The sequence below is a fragment of the Lotus japonicus genome, chromosome 6 (genome assembly GCF_012489685.1).
Source record: "Lotus japonicus ecotype B-129 chromosome 6, LjGifu_v1.2".
NCBI classification, from domain to species: domain Eukaryota; kingdom Viridiplantae; phylum Streptophyta; class Magnoliopsida; order Fabales; family Fabaceae; genus Lotus; species Lotus japonicus.
This window is the reverse complement of record NC_080046.1, coordinates 48,680,725-48,701,993: the sequence shown is the minus strand read 5'-3', so window position 1 is coordinate 48,701,993 and position 21,269 is coordinate 48,680,725. Positions and strand designations below refer to the sequence as shown.

At 35.7% G+C, this 21,269-nt stretch overlaps 1 protein-coding gene across 1 annotated transcript; it reads left to right on the top strand.

Annotated features, from left to right (window-relative positions):
* The first annotated feature begins 258 nt into the window (after positions 1 to 258).
* Positions 259 to 20,868, top strand: LOC130725468 (uncharacterized). The gene is made up of 19 exons (XM_057576693.1): positions 259 to 262; positions 409 to 543; positions 1,086 to 1,739; positions 1,872 to 2,083; positions 2,267 to 2,370; positions 3,452 to 3,538; positions 3,627 to 3,702; positions 3,780 to 3,854; positions 4,150 to 4,203; positions 15,824 to 15,883; positions 16,392 to 16,508; positions 17,014 to 17,108; positions 17,228 to 17,430; positions 18,447 to 18,561; positions 18,665 to 18,760; positions 18,837 to 19,002; positions 19,181 to 19,303; positions 19,528 to 19,610; positions 20,811 to 20,868. Exons 1-19 carry the CDS (start codon positions 259 to 261, stop codon positions 20,866 to 20,868), a joined length of 2,517 nt encoding a protein of 838 aa, XP_057432676.1.
* The last annotated feature ends 401 nt before the right edge of the window (positions 20,869 to 21,269 follow it).

The following is a 21,269-nucleotide window of genomic DNA, read 5'->3' as shown; positions in this document are numbered from 1 at the left end:
AAAAACTTTACACCGTCGGTGCATCAAACTTTTTCTCTCAAGTAAAGTGTAGCCTGTTTCACCCCAAAGGCCCAAACCAAACTACATGTTTTAGATATTATCTCATTAATGGTACTATTGTAAATATGTGGCTGGAAATATAAGGGTTTGGGTTTCAATTCAAGTTCCGACAGTACGAAGAACAGAACGTAAACCCGTTGTCAAAAGATTGGTTGACGAGAAGGAGAAGGGGAGGGTGAGTAAAACGCTACAAATAACATGGGTGAGTGACCATTACAACACATACATGATAGTGTAGTCATCAACCTTTGACAATGATTGTTAACTTGTTAGATCATATATATAGTAGTATCCTTTGTTGTTGTTATCATTGTCATTGTTGCTGTTAACTTGTTATATGATATATAGTTTTTGGTGCAGCACAATCCTCTTCTCCCTTCCCTTCCACTATGGCTTCATCTTCACCTGCCTTTGGTAGTTCAGTGCCTGTTTTTGGGTCATCTTCAACTCCGACGACATTCGGTAGTCCATCATCATTTGGTGGTAAGTGTGCCTATGGAAACCTTTTTGTGTTGTATTGCTGTCATCTTACTGTCTTCACTGGAGTCTTTGAAAACCAGTTTATTTGTATTGGGGTTTTGGTGTGCAATGCGTGAGAACCACAATATTTTCTTTAATTGGAATACCCTTTTTGAGAAATACTTACTTTTTGTTACCTCTCTTATGAGATAAAGCTCTCTTCTGGTTCTGGGGTTGTTTCTATTTACATGTTAGTTCATTGATATCATTGGAAACACATGATAATGCAAAATCCCATATGAAACACTTAAGAACAAGACCATTATAAAGAGATAACATTTCTAGATGTACATACTCTCTATTTGATGCTGGTTTATAGATAACTTCAAAGACTTGAAGATTACCTAACATAACAACTGAGATTTATGTTAGTTTATGGCATCCTTGAATACTGTACATTTAAAGATGGTTATCATTAGTATCTGTTGACATGCTTTCATCCGTTTTTGTTATTTAATATGATGATTTTATAATTAAATCTGAGAACCAACTCACTTGCTTCCTAGGATCATCCCTATTCGGTCAGAAGCCTGCTTTTGGAGGTTTTGTCTCTACTCATACTCAAACAAGTCCATTTGGAGGTGCCACTCAACCATCACAACAAACATTTGGAAGTAGCATATCCGGTTCCTCAACACCTTTTGGCACATCATCTCAGCCAGCATTTGGCTCAATTGGCACACCTGCATTTGGTGCTACGAGTATTCCAGCATTTGCTGCAATGAGCACCCCCGCTTTTGGTGGAACTAGCACCCTTACATTTGGTTCAACCTCCAGCCCAACTTTTGGCAACACAGGGAGTGTATTTGGTGTGTCAAGTGCTCCTGCGTTCGATGGTGGGGTAGCATTTGGTTCAATTTCAAGCCCAACTTTTGGCAACATAGGGAGTGCATTTGGTGTGTCAAGTGCTCATGCGTTTGGCGGTGGGGTAGCATTTGGGGCTTCAAGTAATCCTATGTTTGGTTCACTTAGTATGTCTGCATTTGGCTCTTCAAGTACTCCATTTGGGGCCTCTAGTAATCCTGCTTGTGGTGCTTCTAGTACCCCTGCTTTTAGTTTTGGCTCCACTCAGGCTTTTGGTCAGTCTAATTCTGCAGTTGGTAGTAAAAGCCCAATTGGGAGGACAACCTCACCCTTTGGAGTTCAGAGTTCTGCATTTGGTGAGTTTTTAGCCTTTAGAATTTTGACTACTTTGTGATATATCTATTTTTGAGATACAAGGGACTTAGAGAATTAATGCGTGTTTCTGTCTTTGTAATTGAAAATGACCTTTACATCTTTTTCTTGGGCAGGATCTCATACTCCAACTTCGACTTTTGGAAGTCAACGGGGTGGAAGTAAAGTAGCTCGTTACTCATCAAGATCTGTAGCAAATAGTGGTACCTCAGGAAAAGCTGCAAAAATTGAGTCCATATCAGCCATGTCTGTTTACAAAGATAAAAGCCACGAGGAGCTAAGATGGGAGGACTATCAGTTAGGACAAGATAAATTCTATGTGTATCCGGTATTTGTTTTTTTCCCCGATAAAACTTGAATCTACAGCTATTTCTAGGGTATAATGTTAGATGATATTTAATGCTTGTTTCTTTGGGGGGATGGAGTTGCATTATATTTATAAGAATTTTATTTTTGTATGAAATTGGATACCTATTGGTTGAATGATTTTATTGTTTATTTGGTGTATTAGGTGGAGACCATTTTGGATAGGGAGAATTTTACTTTGGAGGATCTACTTGATGAGGATGAAATTATTCAAGAATGCAAAGCTCTTCACAGCCGCCTTATAAATTTGTAATGGTCTTCTTTTTTCACTATCACGGTTGTGTTCTTATTAGAAATAAAATTACTGTGGTGTATTTTGTAGTTGCTTTCCTGGTCTGTTTTGTTATGAAGAAATGATTTCTATGAAGTGAATTATAATATTATCAGCAGAGTACTTTATAAACTAACATATGTGTTAGAATATAATATAAAACCATTAAAGTGACCCTTATCCAATAGCTTAAGCTTTTGGGATTAAGTGGTTATTTGACATGGTATCAGAGCCTCTATGACCGAGAGGTCTAGAGTTCGATCCTTACTCCCCTCACTTTCTAATTAAAAAGTGGAATTTAATTAAGCACATGGTAGGTGGACCTGTGCATTTATACCCTTACCCAACAGCTTAAGCTTTTGGGATTAAGTGGTTATTTGACAATATGGAATGTGGATAAATACTTTTGACTTCATAGTATCATTTAGAATGAGATTATCGTTATACTTGCTTGAAATCTCTAATGCGAACCCTTATTTTGTCAAGTTGGCTTTGACTGCTACATCCTAATTCATTAGATTAGGAAACAAAGTATAGGTTTGTGTTTCCATGTTGTTGAGTTGTAAGGTCTCCTAACTTGGTATGGTAAGTAGTATACAAGTTTTGATTATCTGTTTCAAGAACTTGAAAAATTTTCACCTGGATAGTAGGTAATGAGTTAGAGATAATGCTCATTTCGCATGTTTTAATCCTAATGATTGTGGAAGAAAACTAACTTTAGAGATAATACTCGTTAACTTTCATTTTGTCTACAAGCCACTCCGGTTGTGTATCTCGTACTCTCATGGCCATGGTCCCATGCTAATATGATAAAGGGTGGCTTAGAGCATTAGGCTCCCACTATTTTAAACCTATCAGTTGCAACTTTTTTAAAGAAAAAAATTATTGAATCATATGTTTACAAGTGCAAAGTTATTAGAATTTTTTCTTTTGTACCTGTATTTAAACTTATTAATATAATATAAGATGTATATGTATATTAGGTATTCCACTGCAGTTTTAGTAATTATGCTAGTCTTTATTAATTGTAAGTAAGGAGGTTTATATTCTCTATTGCAGTTTATCTGGAAGAGCACAGGTTGAACAATTGATACGATACATTGTTGAAGAAGCTACCGAGGATACTGAAAAGAAACAAACTTTCAAGTAGGTTGCTCAAATTGGAGATTGATTTAAGTTTTTGTTTTGTTGGATATTTTCAGTGATACGTCAGATTTCTGTTGTTTTGTAACAGGTTTCCTTTTATTGCTTGTGAGATATTTACGTGTGAGGTTGATATCATTCTCAAAACTCTTGCAGAAGATGAAGAAGTAAGGCATCAAAACTTTTATACCCATTTAAGTGGGCAATAATTTTTACAGGAACTAATTTCATTCCTTCTTGGCAGTTGATGAATTTGTTGTTCTCCTTTTTGGAGTCAAATCACTCCCATAGTAACCTACTAGCTGGATATTTTAGCAAGGTACTGATTTATTGAAATTTGAAGTTCACCGCATGTTTGATTATGCTGTAGAATAGGTTTTGGTGTGGTGGGAAGAATTGAGCTTGCTCAGAAATAAACCTTTTAACTCAAGAGTTACTTATGCTTTCTGTCTCCAAGATTATTTTCCCTCAAAACGAGTCCTGGTTGAGTTGGCCATTACCCCTTTGAAATCATAATTGGTAGTCTGTTAAATTTTCTTCCCTTTTTTTTCCTATTTAAGTTCTTTTTTAAAATAATCCTTGTCCTTGTTTTTATTAATTTCTTATGCTGCTAGGTAGTTGTATGCCTGTTGCTACGCAAGACAGTTCCTTTCATGCAATATGTTCAAGTAAGTCCACCACATCTTAATTTTTCTCATTCAGAAGCTTCTTTGTTTCCATGGCATGTTTTTATCACAGTTTTTTAGATAAGCAAAACTTGTATTAAAAGGAGGTACAAGGGGTACCCGAACCCATAATACAAATAGAAAGAAAGAGAAAGATACAACCCATAATGACATGTTTTTATCACAGTGAATTGTAGTGTGCAAATGATTATTGCAAGACAAGATTCATTTTCTTTTCTCTTTCCGATGAAGCAACAAAAAGATTCATTTTCTTTTAAGTAATGCTAATCAATTGGTCTGACAAAATGTTTATCTCAAGAATTAGGGTAGAATGAATTGATTTTCATTAAACTATGCTGAGAATACATCAGTCATATATACAAGGCTAGAAAGCTATTTTAGGAAATACAATAACACCTATACAATCAGATCCCTATGATTAAGGGATATTTCCCTCATACACTATAATTGTAATATGCTAAATAAGGAAGTAAGACAACTAATAAAACACTGATTCTGACAGAAATAATACAACTAATATAACAGATTCTAACACTCCCCCTCAAGCTGGTGAATAGGTATTCTCCATTCCCAGCTTGGAAACAAACTTCTCAAAGTTGTTGCTATTCAGCCCCTTCGTTAGAATATCTGCAAGGTTGTCTTGTGAGGAGACATATGGAGTGCAGATCAGGCCACTATCTAATTTTTCTTTGATAAAATGTCTGTCAACTTCAATATGTTTGGTTCTATCATGCTGCTATGCTAATAGCAGATTTGTTATCACAATAAAGTCTCATTGGTTCATCCAACTTTATTCTCAAGTCTTCCAAGATGATCTTCAGCCACAATAGTTCACATATCCCTTGTGCCATTGCCCTGAACTCTGCTTCAGCACTGGATCTAGCCACCACAGTTTGTTTTTTACTCTTCCAAGTCACAAGATTCCCTCCAAGGAAAGTGCAATATCCTGTAGTCGACCTCCTATCCACAATCGACCATGCATAGTCTGCATCTGTATATGCTTCAAGACTTACACTCCTATTCCGTTCAAACAGAATTCCCCTGCCTGGGGTTCCTTTCAAATATTGCACAATTCTTAGTGCAGCCTGTAAGTGAACCTCCTTCGGTTGGTGCATGAATTGGCTGACTAGACTCACAGCGAATGCAACATCAGGTCTAGTGTGAGATAAATATATCAGTCTACCAACTAGTCTTTGATACATTTCCTTGTCAACTGCAGTATCTTCTTCTGCATTTCCCAACTTCAGGTTTGGATCAATTGGTGTACTTGCAGGCTTGCATGCTGTCTTACCAGTCTCTTTCAACAAATCAGTGATGTATTTTTGTTGAGATATGAAGATTCCCTTTTTAGAATGGGCCACTTCAATTCCCAAAAAATACTTCAATTTTCCCAAGGTCTTAATTTCAAATTCCTTGGCTAGATGTTGGCTTAACAGTTGTTGCTCCTCCTCATCATCACCTGTCACTATAATGTCATCCACATAAACCAGTAACATGTTACTCCCCCTGACTTAGAGTGTTTAATGAACAGAGTATGGTCTCCTTGACTTTGTTTGAAGCCCAGACCTATCATAACTTTAGTAAACCTTCCAAACCATGCTCGTGGTGATTGTTTCAGCCCATACAATGCCTTTTTTAGCTTGCAAACAGTGTTGGCAGTGGTTTTTCCACCATATCCAGGGGGCAATTCCATGTAAATCTCCTCTTCGAGTTCTCCATGGAGGAATGCATTTTTAACATCAAATTGTTGCAAGTTCCAACCATAATTAGCCGCTAGAGATAATATCACCCTAACTGTATTCATTTTTGCAACTGGAGCAAATGTTTCCATGTAATCCACTCCATAAGTTTGAGTGAATCCCTTAGCTACTAACCTTGCTTTATATCTCTCAATGGATCCATCAGCCTTGTATTTTATAGTATATACCCACTTGCATCCTACTGGTTTTTTCCCATTTGGGAGAGCAACCAAATCCCAGGTGCTATTCTTTTCTAATGCCTCCATTTCCAAGTCCATGGCTTGTTTCCATTTCCTATCAGTCAATGCCTCGGATAAGGAGGTAGGTGTGGTTGTAGTGTTTAGGCTTGTGAGGAAGGCTTTATGGGTTGGTGAGAAGTTTTTAAAGGATATGTAATTGGCTAGAGGGTAAAGTGGCTTGGTGGTACATTTCCTAGTCTCCTTCCTAAGAGCAATTGGAATATCTAGGTCCTCATGGAGTGGTGCTGAACTGGATTCGGGTTCCTGTACAGTTTGGAAATCAGAGGTTGATTCAGTGGAGATTAAAGGATCAAGGGTAGTTACCTCATGTAATGTTGGGTTGGATTCTTGGACATGGACAGATTCTGGAATGACCTTTGTCTTCTTTGAATAAACCAGCTTTTTCCCAAATCTTACATCAGCATCAGCTCCATCTTGAGTGGACTTAGTGGGTTGAGCCTCTTTCCCAGAAGTTGTCTCCTTCTCAGAAGTTGTTACACTTCTAGTCCCTACTTCTGGTCCTAAACTTAAGTCAGGGAGCATAAGGAGATCATCTTCCTTTCTTGTATTCTCCCCCTGAAGATGATCTTGGTGGAAGTAACTTTCTTGCTCAAAAAAGGTGACATCTCTGGACACAAAGAATTTTTTGGATGGTGGGTGATATCATTTATATCACTTTTGTGTGGATGAGTATCCTATGAAGACACATTTTAAGGCTCTAGGATCAAGTTTACCTCTATCACCACTGTGGACATGGATAAAAGATACACACCCAAATATTTTTGGAACAAGTTGATTGGATGTGGACACATTAGGATAGAAAGAGGACAGAACCTCCATAGGACTTTTTGAGGCTAGAATACTTGAAGGTAGTCTATTAATTAAATAACATGCAGTGAGAACAGCCTCCCCCCAAAACCTTTTAGGAACCTTATGTTGAAAAAGAAGAGCCCGAGTTTGGTCTAATAGGTGCCCATTTTTCCTCTCAGCAATCCCATTTTGTTGAGGTGTTTTGACACAAGATGATTCATGAATGGTACCTTCCTTTTGAAAAAAGGAAATAAGCTCATGATTAAAGTAATCCTTGGCATTATCAGATCTGATCCTCTTAATGCTAACACCAAACTGATTTTTTACCATGGAGAAAAAATGTTGGACCACAGAGCTGACTTCGGACTTTTGTTTTAGTAAGAAAACCCATGTGACCCGAGTACAATCATCTATAAAGGTAAGGAACCAACGGGCACCAGAAACATTTGGGACATTTGAGGGACCCCACACATCAGTATGAATTAAGTAGAAGGGGAAAGTGCTCATATTATTACTAACTGGAAAAGGTACACGCTTGTGCTTAGCAAGCTTACACACTTCACAATGAAGACTCTCCACATCTAATTTGCTAAAAAGGGAAGGGAATAACAATTTTATGACTCTAAAGGAAGGATGTCCAAGACGACAATGATGTAGGAGGACCTTCTCCTTGTTGGTCTTTATTGAATCAGAGAAAAAAGACTTGCAATTTTGTAGGTCTAGTGGCAGATTCGGGCTGTCCAAGTAATAAAGGCCATTCCATTCTCTAGCATGTCCAATCGTCCTCCCCGAGTGCTTGTCCTGCAGTATACAAGCATCGTCATAAAAAACAACAATACATGATAGGTCTTTTATGAGTTTTTTTATGGAAATCAGAATGACGGATAGTTTAGGGATATGAAGGACATTTTTAAGGGTTTTGGATGGGCTTATTTCAACTTCTCCTTGACCTGCTGCAGTCATCAGAGTGCCATCTGCTGTGGATATTTTCTTATTGCTAGGGCAAGGGGTGTAAGAGGAGAAATGTTTAGGTAGGGGTGTCATGTGGTCAGTAGCCCCAGAGTCCAGTATCCAATATTGGTTATATTGTTTATCTGAGGCATTAAGTCCAAAAGAAAAAGGAAACTCACCAAACGTACCTGAATATGCTAGAGAACAACTACCTGTTGGTTTATCCAACTTGTTGAGGAGTGATCTCATTTTCTCTAGATCACCCTGGTTAAGTTGAATCAATCCTCCTTTATTTTCTTCACTGGTTCCAGCAGCTACGTGCTTGTCCTCCCTTTCTTGTGTTGTCTCCTTTTTTTCCCCACTCCCTATCTCGGTTTTGGGGCCCCCACTCTCTACTAGGTGGCTTTCCATACAGCTTCCAGCAATTCTCACGAGTGTGGCGAGGCCTGTTGCAGTTGGTACACCACACCCCTTCACCTTTCTTCTCCATATTGCTTATTCCCCCTTTTTTCTGATCTGCTATCATGGCCGAGACCCCAGAAGCTTTCATGGCTGAATTTTCCACAGTTGGGGTTTCTAGCATTACTCCCCTTCTGCTTTCTTCACTTCTGACCATAGCTACTACTTCATTAATTCCTGGAACTTTTTCTTTTCCGAGGATCTGGGCTCTCACTTGATCAAAATCAGAGTTAAGCCCAACCAAGAAATCATAGACTCTATCTTGCTCAATATACTCTTTGAGCATTGCTGAATCTGCTGGGCACTTGGCTTTTATGACCCTGTAATGATCTAACTCCATCCACAGTGATTTGAGTTGATTGGCGTACTCTGTAACAGTCTTGTTTCCCTGTTTTGCAGCCATAGTCTTCACCTTCACGTCATATATTTGAGCAGCATCTTTAGCTTTGGAGTTTGTCTCCTCCATGGCCTTCCAAATCTCCTTTGCAGAATTAAGAAACATGCAAGTATCAGTGATTTCTGGGATCATTGAGTTCCATAGCCATGCCATGATCATAGAGTCCTCTTCGTCCCATTTTGTAAATTTGGGATCTCCTTCTTTAGGGGCATCACCAGTCAAGTGGTTAGCTTTCCCTTTACCTTTCAAAGTTCTGCCAACAAGCTGGGACCATTTCAAGTAATTCTTCCCATTCAATCGGTAGGCAGTGTTGATGTTCTGCAGTTCTTCCTGAGTTTTCTGCACCACTTCATCAACTGGGTTCACCATGGCCACAACAGTACAACAACCTCAATGCAGTGAGGATGTATTCTGAAAGGAATGATCAACAGCAATGAAGGCTGTACTAAAAAAGTATGATTGACAGCAATGAAGGCTGTCCTCTAGGGTTTTGATTTGCGCAGTCAGAGGCGGCTCCCAGAATTTGAGAGCTCTGATGCCATCTCAAGAATTAGGGTAGAATGAATTGATTTTCATTAAACTATGCTGAGAATACATCAGTCATATATACAAGGCTAGAAAGCTATTTTAGGAAATACAATAACACCTATACAATCAGATCCCTATGATTAAGGGATATTTCCCTCATACACTATAATTGTAATATGCTAAATAAGGAAGTAAGACAACTAATAAAACACTGATTCTGAGAGAAATAATACAGCTAATATAACAGATTCTAACAGTTTATTTATTATTGTCCCCTTATCCATTATCTCTGTCTGAGCCCATGTGCCTTAAGCCTTAAGTATCTGGAGAGAGAGGGGGGGGGGGGAGGCCTGCTGCACAAGCACCTACAAACAAGCTACAACAGACTTAAAACGGACTGTTAGTAACACAACTCTCTGCCTGAGTGCTAATCTGCTAAAAAAGTATGCGACATGTGCAAATGACTCTATATCTCTATCAAAATCTACAGTACTTTTTACTCCTAGTGTACACTTGAATAATGGGAGGTATGATGTAATAAAACTACTGGACATGAGTTCAAAGTTCAAGATGCAGCTCTGAACTTTTGGAATTGCTCTGTTACCCTTTGAAAGGGTTTAGTACCCTTCAGTTCATCATTTAGAGTTTTAGACTATAAAAGACTGAGTTGCAAATTTAAAAGATTTATTACAAAAGAAATCATTGCAAATCAAAGCCAAAGGTATGGAACCTCTTCATTTTGAATGGATACCAAAGAAGTTTCCCTCAACTTTTGCATTTCATGATACATGATGTCCTTTACTGTGTTATAGACTTATAGTTCTGCATAATATTCCATATTATATTTATATATAGGTAAAATTGTTAGAATATCCAGGAAGACCTCATAATACCATATTATCATCATATCCTTAATCTTAGAATATGTTTAAGTATCTTGGATGATCTTTTTGGATAGGTTTCCATATTTTGTTATATTCTTGATTTGTTTTGTTATTTGATTAGGATTAGGAGTGTAATACTTGTATTAATAGGGGTTATGTGACCTAGAAAATGGCAGTTTTCGGTATGTGGTGGTTTGTTTAAAGTGGCCAACGTATCCAGAGGAGTGATAATTGTTGGGAAATAAACTGTTGGGGAAGATGCTGCAACACTTGGATTGATGAATATGTTGACGACGGAAGCACTTGAAGATTCAAAGCGTGCATAAGCACTAACCTTTAGGTTCAATTCGCCCCCACCAATTAATATGTATTGGATGCAAATGAGAAAACCGGCGAATTCCCTTCAGGATACTTTGAATTCCTTGATGTGGTTTGCACTAACACACCAAGCGTATCTTTGATAATAGTTTACAGAAGTATGATTCCCACACTTCACTCATGCATTAGTGAAGTTAAGGATGATTTAGAATATAGTAAATGGAGGAGAAATTGACCAAAAGGAAGTCCAATTTCGTGCATCAGAAATCTGAGTTTTTCTGCCCAAGTATCTCTTTATATAGAGATACTAACATCCCTTGGTGAAGAGATATATCTCTTGAAAAACTAACGGTTAGAAACCGTTATATATTTAATGTTCGAACTATAATTAGAATCAATGCTTTGGTTCGTTTGGCTTCCAACGCGTGCATTGTTTGGAGAGGTCGCGGGTTCAAATCCAACAGGTGCAACCTTTTGCCAAAATTTTAAATTCTCAATAATTCAAATTAAATAATGCAAAACACAACCAGCAGGATTCAAACTTGGGACGCGACTGGAGTTGGCTTGTTAGCCATCCGCTGGGCCACTACCAATATAATGATATTAACACGAACTTTAAATATTATAACCAGTAGCAAAATATATATTTCCAATTTATATCTTGGAAATATTTCTCACAATCCCCCACCATTTACAAAATATAACTAAATCCATATTTCTGGAAATATCATGGTTTCAGATAATGGTATCTTACGATTTGAACCATTACTTAGTAAGAAATGGGTTCCACTTATCCCGAATAGAAATTGGTAGACAAGCTTTGAACCAACTATTCAATGGAACAAGTGTGCATAACTTATACATGAAATCTCGGTATTATCAAAAGAATTTAAATTTGACACATTCAATAAGGCCTTGTGTCACATATCCTTTTCATAAGAATTTAAGAGTCAAGCCCTTTAACTCCATGAAGCGGCCACACTTCATTCTCATATAGGTAGACTATATCAGAAATGCACCCATAATTATGCATTCCAACAAATATATGTTATATGTCTATTAAGAAGAAAACTTCATCCTACCACTTTATTCTTATGGTCCAAGTACTTCTACTCCTTGGGATGTATCAATAATTAAGTACTTGCAATCACTCTTATAGTGTACTTTCACCATTGAACTCAAGACTTAATTTTACTTAAGTGTGAGTTGAGTTTCCACTATTGGTGATCAATTAGATATGGGCTTGAGACCCATCCCCAATGATGTCTTCAACACCATTTCCTTTGTCAGACCTTTCGTCAAAGGATCTGCAAGATTCTTCTCAGTTCTTACGAACACTATGGAGATTACTCCATTTGAAATTAAATCCTTCACATAGCTATGTCTTAAACCAATATGTCTGGATTTTCCATTATATACTTGGCTGCATGCTTTTGATAGTGTGCACTTACTATCACAATGTATGGATACTTGTCTCATTAGTTTTGGCCAAATAAGTATCTCATACAATAAATTAATTAGTCATACAGTCTCTTTACTACATGCAGCAAGAGCAATAAACTCTGCAGTCATGGTGGAGTCGGCAATGCAAGTCTGTTTCTTTGAACCCCAAGAAACTGCACCTCCACCAAGGTTGAAGATCCATCCACTAGTGGAAGCATGATCTTCTACACAAATTACCCAACTGACATCTGTATATCCTTCCAAAACTTAAGGATAACCATTATAGGTCAAACTATAATTAATTTTCCCTTTCAAGTATTTCAATACTCTATTAACAGCATGCCAATTGTCTTTACTTGGATTACATGTATACCGACTTAACCTACCGACAACATATGCTATATCAGGTCTAGTACAGGTCATGGCATACATTAAACATCCGATTGCCTTTGAATATTCAAGTTGTGCTACATGACATCTCTTATGTGGTTGTAACTTAGTATTCTGATCAAAAGGGGTAGAAACTGATTTGCAATCAAAATGATCAAATTTCTTAAGCACTTTCTCAATATAGTGAGATTGGGATAAGCCAATAATCTCACAATTTCTTATGATTTTAATTCCTAAAATCACATCCGCTTCACCTAGATCTTTCATATCAAAACTATTGGATAAGAAAGATTTAGTCTTTTCTACCTCATTTAAATCAGTGCCAAATATTAACATATCATCCACATATAAACAAATCATAACACATTTCCATTATGGAATTTACTATAAACACATTTGTCAGATTCATTTATTTTATATCCATTAGCAAGCACAACTTGATCAAACTTTTGGTGTCATTGTTTGGGTGCTTGTTTTAACCCATATAACGACTTAGTCAATTTACACACTTTATGTTCTTGGCCTTTGACAACAAACCCTTCAGGTTGTTTCATATACACATCTTCATCCAACTCTCCATTTAGGAAAGTTGTCTTAATATCCATTTGATGGATTATAAACTTATAAATAGAAGATAGAGCCAACAACACTCGAATTGATGCAATTCTTGCAAGAGGTGCATAGGTATCAAAATAATCAATACCTTCATTTTGTGTAAATCACTTAGCAACAAGTCCAATCTTAAATTTATCAATGGTACCAACAACTTTCATTTTCCTTTTAAAGATCCATTTACAATTTATTGGTTTGGACCTTGGAGGAAGATCTACTAGTTTCCAAATAATTTCACATACTACAATGTGTAAAATATTTATCATAATATAATATATAGGAAATTTGGAGATATGTTTTGGAAACTATAAATAAAATATATTTTCATTATCAAAACATTGCATAACAAAGCATCTGTTCAAGTGGTCTGTTAATCTTCTAACAGTCACGTCCTGATTTCGAACCCCAGAAACCGTTTAATTTTGAATTTCAAATTTTTCATTTCAAAATTAAATAAAATAACCAAAAGGGTGCCCTGCCAGGATCGAACCCATGCACTAGCACAATAAAACAGATAGCCGAACCGCTAAGCCACCCATTATTTTGGTAACATTTATCACAAATAAAATATATATAGTGTTTGAAATTAACATCTGTTTCTCACAAAATAAACCCAAGAGGCATACACATAGTAAACACAGTCGACCAATGCAAATTATGATGCTTTAATTCTTACTCGAATTCAGTTGTAATTTGCATATGTTGTCATGCAGCCAAAATCAAATCATAAGTAGCAATGCATTCTTATGATACAAACATTTGACTATAATTTCAAACATCATTATTTCATTTATAAGGAATGAAAAACACATTCAAACATGAACATCAATGATTCTAGATTGCAGCAATTACATGATCTCAACCATTTGTTTAAATCATCATATACATGTAGCGAAAATTAATAGTTAAGTTGTCAAAACCATCAAGAATAATTTTAAGACATCATTCATGGATCAAATCATCATTAAAGAAAAACTACAAATTCTCTAACTCATGCTTTGTTACCACATGTAAACTTAATCATATTAAAGCATGTAGAAGATATATCAGATCTTAAGAATTCATAGTCTTCACACAATACGAATAGTTGTGGGGTACTAACCTCTATTCATAAGTGTAATTGATCCCATTTGATCTTCATCTTGTTTCAGTCATGGTTTCATCTTCCTTCTCTAATGATCTTGTGGTGTTCAGAACATACACCACTTTCAGGGTTGTAAGAAGGAATTGCATCTTCTTCTGCCATCGGTTGAAATTGCCTCCATCAAACTTGTCCAATTTCACAAAATTAGACCCCATAACTTTGAGTGATGCAGCCATTGATTACGAAGAATTGAACCTAAAGATTGTTGGGAAATAAACTGTTGGGGAAGATGCTGCAACACTTGGATTGATGAAGATGTTGACGACGGAAGCACTTGAAGATTCAAAGCGTGCATAAGCACTAACCTTTAGGTTCAATTCGCCCCCACCAATTAATATGTATTGGATGCAAATGAGAAAACCGGCGAATTCCCTTCAGGATACTTTGAATTCCTTGATGTGGTTTGCACTAACACACCAAGCGTATCTTTGATAATAGTTTACAGAAGTATGATTCCCACACTTCACTCATGCATTAGTGAAGTTAAGGATGATTTAGAATATAGTAAATGGAGGAGAAATTGACCAAAAGGAAGTCTAATTTCGTGCATCATAAATCTGAGTTTTTCTGCCCAAGTATCTCTTTATATAGAGATACTAACATCCCTTGGTGAAGAGATATATCTCTTGAAAAACTAACGGTTAGAAACCGTTATATATTTAATGTTCGAACTATAATTAGAATCAATGCTTTGGTTCGTTTGGCTTCCAACGCGTGCATTGTTTGGAGAGGTCGCGGGTTCAAATCCAACAGGTGCACCCTTTTGCCAAAATTTTGAATTCTCAATAATTCAAATTAAATAATGCAAAACACAACCAGCAGGATTCAAACTTGGGACGCGACTGGAGTTGGCTTGTTAGCCATCCGCTGGGCCACTACCAACATAATGATATTAACACGAACTTTAAATATTATAACCAGTAGAAAAATATATATTTCCAATTTATATTTTGGAAATATTTCTCACAATAATGAATCAGCAAAATTATGTAGTTTATCCTCTGCTCTGGTGCATGTAACACCTAACTTCTGAAACATTCTCATTATGTTTTCTTTAACGGTAAAGCCTATTGAATATGATTTGCTACGTACATGCAATTTAAAAACTAAACTAAAAGTCAAGCGTAGTACAGTTAGAAGTTGCAATAGAATCTTAACTTTTATGGATTTATATTAAGCGTAGACCTTGTAATGAAGGCTGACTAAATAAAACCTCTGAATATTACTTCAAAGAAATCCATTAAAGGTGTATGAGAAGCAATAATTGTGAACTTTTTCATTCGTTTGTACTGGAAAATCGTTAATGCTTCTTCTTGGAGGGGACAGTGTATACCTTGTTCAGAGTAGATGTTAAGCTTGTGAATTTGAAAAATACCCTGCAGATTTTCCTCACTCTTATCCTGGCTTTCAAGATGCACAACTGCTAAAGCAAAAAGTATTATATATGATTTATCTCTGGATTTGAATAATACAATACAGGTTTTCCTCTCTCATGTTAGACAATAACACGTCTAAAGCTGAAGGTCTAATGAATTTGTTAAAGCGTCAATATTGAAGGAATTATTAAGTTGAAGATTTCAAGAACTTTGCGTTTTACATTCTAATGGACTGCTTGACTGCTTATTTTCATTGTTGTGTGAAGTTTCTATTGTCCTACAGTTATTAATTTGTTAAATACATTCATCCAGGCTCACCAAGATATTGTGAAGAAACTAGTTGAGTTGATTGACATTACACCTGTCATGGAGGTTTGGTTTTGGCTAAATTTATTTCTTTGCTTTGCTGTATATTATCTTGCTGATACATGTGTGATGGAATTAATAGTCATTTACTTACATTGTCTACCTTATTTCTATTCTCTTTTCTATTCTATTCCCGCACGTGGGTTGGATTTCGGAATAGTTTCCAGTGAATGATTATTCTATTATTGATTGAGTGAGTATGATACAAAGACATTTATATGGGTAGGTCTAACTGACACTAACAGAACTAACTGACTGACAACTGTCAATAACAAACTCCAACTGACATCTAAGCTAGTATCCTATACAATAGGTGCACTCAACTATGAATACTACAACAATTACCTTATTTTCAACCCCAGACTTATCTTGAACTACTAAAGTGCACTGCTGCAGAAACTATACCCAAGAAACATGCCTAGGATTTAAGACCCTTAAATGAACTAAATAGCTAAATTTATATTTTAGTATGTGTTTGTAATTCTAGCGGTAATTCCTCTCTTCCACTAACCAGGTTTTGATACGCTTGATTGGTGTGGATGAGCATGTGTATTTAAATCATGCGGATGCAATGCAGTGGATTGAAGACACTGATGTGCTTGAAATGATTGTGGACAAGTTCATCTCTTCTGTAAGTATTATCAATTTTCCAAAATCTACGTTGGAGGATCTTGATATGTTAATGTTTGAAAATATAAAGATTGTTACAGGATTTGGATGGATATATTAAAAAGTAATATTTTGAATTTGAAGGTGATATGGAATGCATAAGTAGATTGGTTATGTGAATATTTAATATGCATTGATGCTATACAATTTTCTATGCTCTGACTGCCACTGCCATTTTTAAATAGAATAGGAATGATGCAGTTATGCTCTCATCATATTTTCTTCATTTGATGTATATTTATTTGTGTGGTTAAATTTCTATTTATAACCATTCTGTCTGAGGAATATCAGAATTTCATAAAAAAGTTGAACCAAGTGCGACTGAAGTATAAGAAATCAAGTTATTAAAGGTTGAAACATGAAAGCACCAAACTCAGTTATGAAAGCTTGAGTGTACATTAAGAAGGCCATAAAATTCATTCCCTTTTGACTTTTGAGTGTACATTCCTTTGATGTGGCTTTTACAGAATTCTCCAGGAGTGCATGCTAATGCAGCAGAAACACTTTGTGCCATTACCCGATTTGCTCCAGCAGGGCTTACTGCCAAAATATCTAGCCCAAGGTAGATTCTTAAATATTTTTTTTCTTTGTTAGAAATGCAAATCTATATCAGTTTTTCATAATTTGAAGTTGATCCATCCGTTTCTATGTGTAATATCTGATATCCTTTTCTATTTGCAGCTTTATAGAAAGATTATTCCGACATGCTCTGGAAGACTCTCGGCCAAAATCTGTTCTTGATAACTCTTTGTCTCTATGCATATCTTTGCTAGACCCTAAGCGATTTGCATTTGGAGCTTATCATACATATAACCGCCAAATAACTAACGGATCTACTGTAACTGCAAATCCTGAGATTGTTGAAGGCATGCTAGAAGGCCTAGGTAAGCCTTTCTCCATCACTTGTGACCTCCAAATAATCTGTTACTTGTAGGTCTCAAGTTAGATATTGTTGAAATTATAGGTTTTAGATAATGAAGGAGGGGAGAGAAAGAATAAAGACTTAGAAATGTGATTGTGGTTTGATAAAAAAGATTAAGCATAGATTCTTATTTATACTTGTCATAACCAACTATCCCAAAAGCTTTTATATTATACTTCTAACACGCCCACTCATGCAAGAACCCATTAGGCCCGAAGCGTGGACAATGCACATGCCCACCTACCTTGGTCTGAAATTCAAACTTTTTATTAGAATAATGGGGTAGAAAGGATCATGATTTAGACCATTTGGTCATAGAGACTCAAATACCATGTCATAAATCAACTATCTCAAAAGCTTAAGCTGTTGGTGAAGACACATGAATGCTTTTACATTATATTTCTAATGCTAATACTAGACTGATACTCCTTGTCCTAGCTAAATAAGGAAACTAATCTTGATAATTTATATACTTCTAATTCTAATTAAATAAGGAAACAAATAATGAAATATAAATAAATTGGAAACCATTCCTAAGATATAATCTATGATATTGTCAATTACTCCAATATACAACCCAAATAGTTAGGCATTTTCATAGTGTAACTTATATGAACTTTTATCATTTTGTTAGTATTATAGCATTATTAAATAACCATCATGGCAGTAGTGCTGCAAGATTTCATCCCAAATGGCATAAACAAAATGCTATTTAATTTGCATCTTCATATGCATCTTATAAGATTATTTGTTTCATTCCACCCACCCCAAGCAAAAAAGGAAGTTCATGCTTTTCAATTAGGTTAGTCCATACCACTAATTCTCTTAGAGTCCATCGAAGTAAATTAATATTTATGTTAACATTATACCTTGATGCCATGTGTGTCTGCATGTGCATGCTTGTTCTGTATTTTTGTAGTTATAACGTGAGTGTTTCTACTGGAGAAAAGAAATGCTAATCTGCCTCTTATCCTACAGGTGATCTGCTCAAGCTTCTAGATTTTTCTTCTGCTGAAAATCCCTTGCTAACTACTTTTGGCAAGTTACAACCACCGCTTGGAAGACACCGTTTAAAGGTAAACAGACTATTGGAGTTATTGCTTACTGTCACATTATTCTTGAATTTCGAAAATGTTGAAACGAATTTTCATCTTTGCATAATATTAACTTAAAATATGCTCTTTCAGATTGTAGAGTTTAATATCAGTCTTAATAACTGTCAGTAGTGAGGCCAATGAGAAGAAATTGATTGATCTTGGAGCAGTAAAAAGAATAATATACTTGTTCTTTGAGTAAGTTTAACTATTCTGTTATCTTGTGCTAAAGTCATTTTATCTCATGCCTTGATACACTGTTTGAATGGCATAGGTACCCATACAACAACTTTCTGCATCACCATGTAGAAAATATTATAATATCATGCTTAGAGAGAAATAGTTCTTCTCTTTGGGAACATATTCTCCGTGATTGTGATTTAGTAGGGAAAATTATCCAAGCAGAAAAGTGTGTTACACTGGATGCGGATACAAACAAGGTACATGATCTTCTGTCCCCCCTCCCCGCCAAATAAGAATAAAGCTCTCCAACAAAAAAATTGCATGCGGATGTTCAATATTTATTTGTCTGTATTTTGATTCACAACTTTTATGGATTTTATTTGATAAATGGACATTTCTAATTTTCTAATTTGTCTTTGCAAAATATTCATGCAGCCAACAATACCTGCTGAGGGTAAATCGTCGCCCAGGATAGGAAGCATTGGACACTTAACCCGTGTATCTAACAAACTTATCCAGTTAGGAAATAGCAACGGTGTGATTCAGGAACATTTGCAGGCCAGTTACTTTGTCTCCATCAATTTCTGTTTGTCGGTTTTTCGATTGTTTAAATTTGCACATTGCTATACTATATGCTATTAAGTATCTCTTGATCAATTTTTTCTCTTCCCAGTTAGTAATTTCCTGCTGTTTTGATATTATATTTGAATATAATGGGTGTTAAAAGTTAAGTCCATAATCTTGAAGCTCATTTTCATTTTTTTGTTTGTTTAAATCTTCAGGGAAATAGTGAATGGACAGATTGGTACATAAATGTTCTATCAAGCCGAAATGCTGTGGAAAATGTCTATCAATGGGCGTGTGGGTATGTTGTATTTCTTTACAGCAATATCTTTTTCTACCCCATGGTTTCCTGCCTGCCAAAGGGGTTTTCATGGGGTTTCATGTCTTGCAGAGTGATTAAAGAAATGTTGTTCCGTGTTCTTTTCATCTTTTGTCATTCTTTCATTTTTTTGCAGGATGATCCTTCATCTAGTACTTTTCTCTTTTAATAATTCTTCGATATCTACATTCTACAATAATACTTGAATTGAGGCTATGTTTGGATTGTTGAACCGGGTCAAATGTAGTGGAAGGGAAATAATAATTGTTGTATTACTTGGATTGTTTATAATAGGATAGGATGCAATAAATTCCATTCCGTCAAATACCTCACCCTTTTTTCATCTTGTACTGGATGGAATCAACCTTTTTCTCCATTCCATCATTAATATATGCAAACAATGTAGTGGTAAATTTATTTCATTCTGATCTATTCCCCTCCATTCTATTGCATCCCATTTCACTTCATTTCATTCTCCATTAAATATCCAAATATAGCTTGATGAATGATCTAGTTTTCCTTCTTAAAGAAACTACATTGACTAACCATCATCATCCTTGCTGATCAAACTATTGAATTATTGATATCATACTTCTACTTTGAGTCAATTATAATTGTATGGATATTTTAGAAAAATTTATGGTAACTATGATAGTATTGAATTCTTACATACACATAATTCTAATATATAACTATTAAAAGCCTGCTAAGCTAAGATTTCCAAACCCTTCCCTTGTATTGTGGTTTATTTTTGCATTTTATGCTTCCAGAATACATAGTCACTCTTTATCACTCTTTTCTTCTGATATGGCTTGATAGTATTAAGTTAGAATTAAATCAATTATTTAGTTAGTTAGAAGAATAGTGAGGTTTGGTTAGTTAAAAGTGCTTAAGGAATTAGCTTGAATTGGAGAACGTAGAGAAGGTGGTATGCAGAGCTATCTTAGGGAATTAGCTTAAATAAGAGTTAAGGTGGAAGAAAAGAGAGGCAAGGGTATTCTGATTTGTTATCTATAGGGAACTGAACATTACCTCTCTTATAGAAGCGGGAAAACCCTCAGAAGGAGAATTATCTTGTTTTTTCGTTTTTGTGTAATTCAATGTCCAATAATTAACATGTGTTTTTTATTTGTTTTGTTTTAATAGACACTTCTGATGATTTTAAATTAATTGATGTTACAGGAGACCAACAGCATTGCAGGAAAGCTCAAAAAGAAAAGTACCTTTATCTTCCAACTGATAGTCCTCTCATTTTGGGGCATGGCTTTTTATCTTTGCAAACAGGCATGACTTGGGCAGTTTCAGATGGTTTAATATTTCTAACAAAAACAGTACCTGATTTTCTTAGGTTGCAAACATATTGCTTAATCATATTTCATGCAGGTAATAGTTTATCTGTTTAGCTTGCAACAGCAGAGCCTCACTTACTATTTAAATACTATAGTAGACAGATGGTTATATACTACTGAAAATTTGAATTTTTATATTGCACAATGGTGTTGATTGAAACCCTATCAAACTGATTAAGGTTTTGGGGAGGTTTTGGTCAAACAGCGGTGAGTAGTTTAGTGTTTGATAGTGCTTTTCACTTATAATTTTTAATTTCCTGTAAAGATGACAGTTTGGTTATTGACCAGTTAT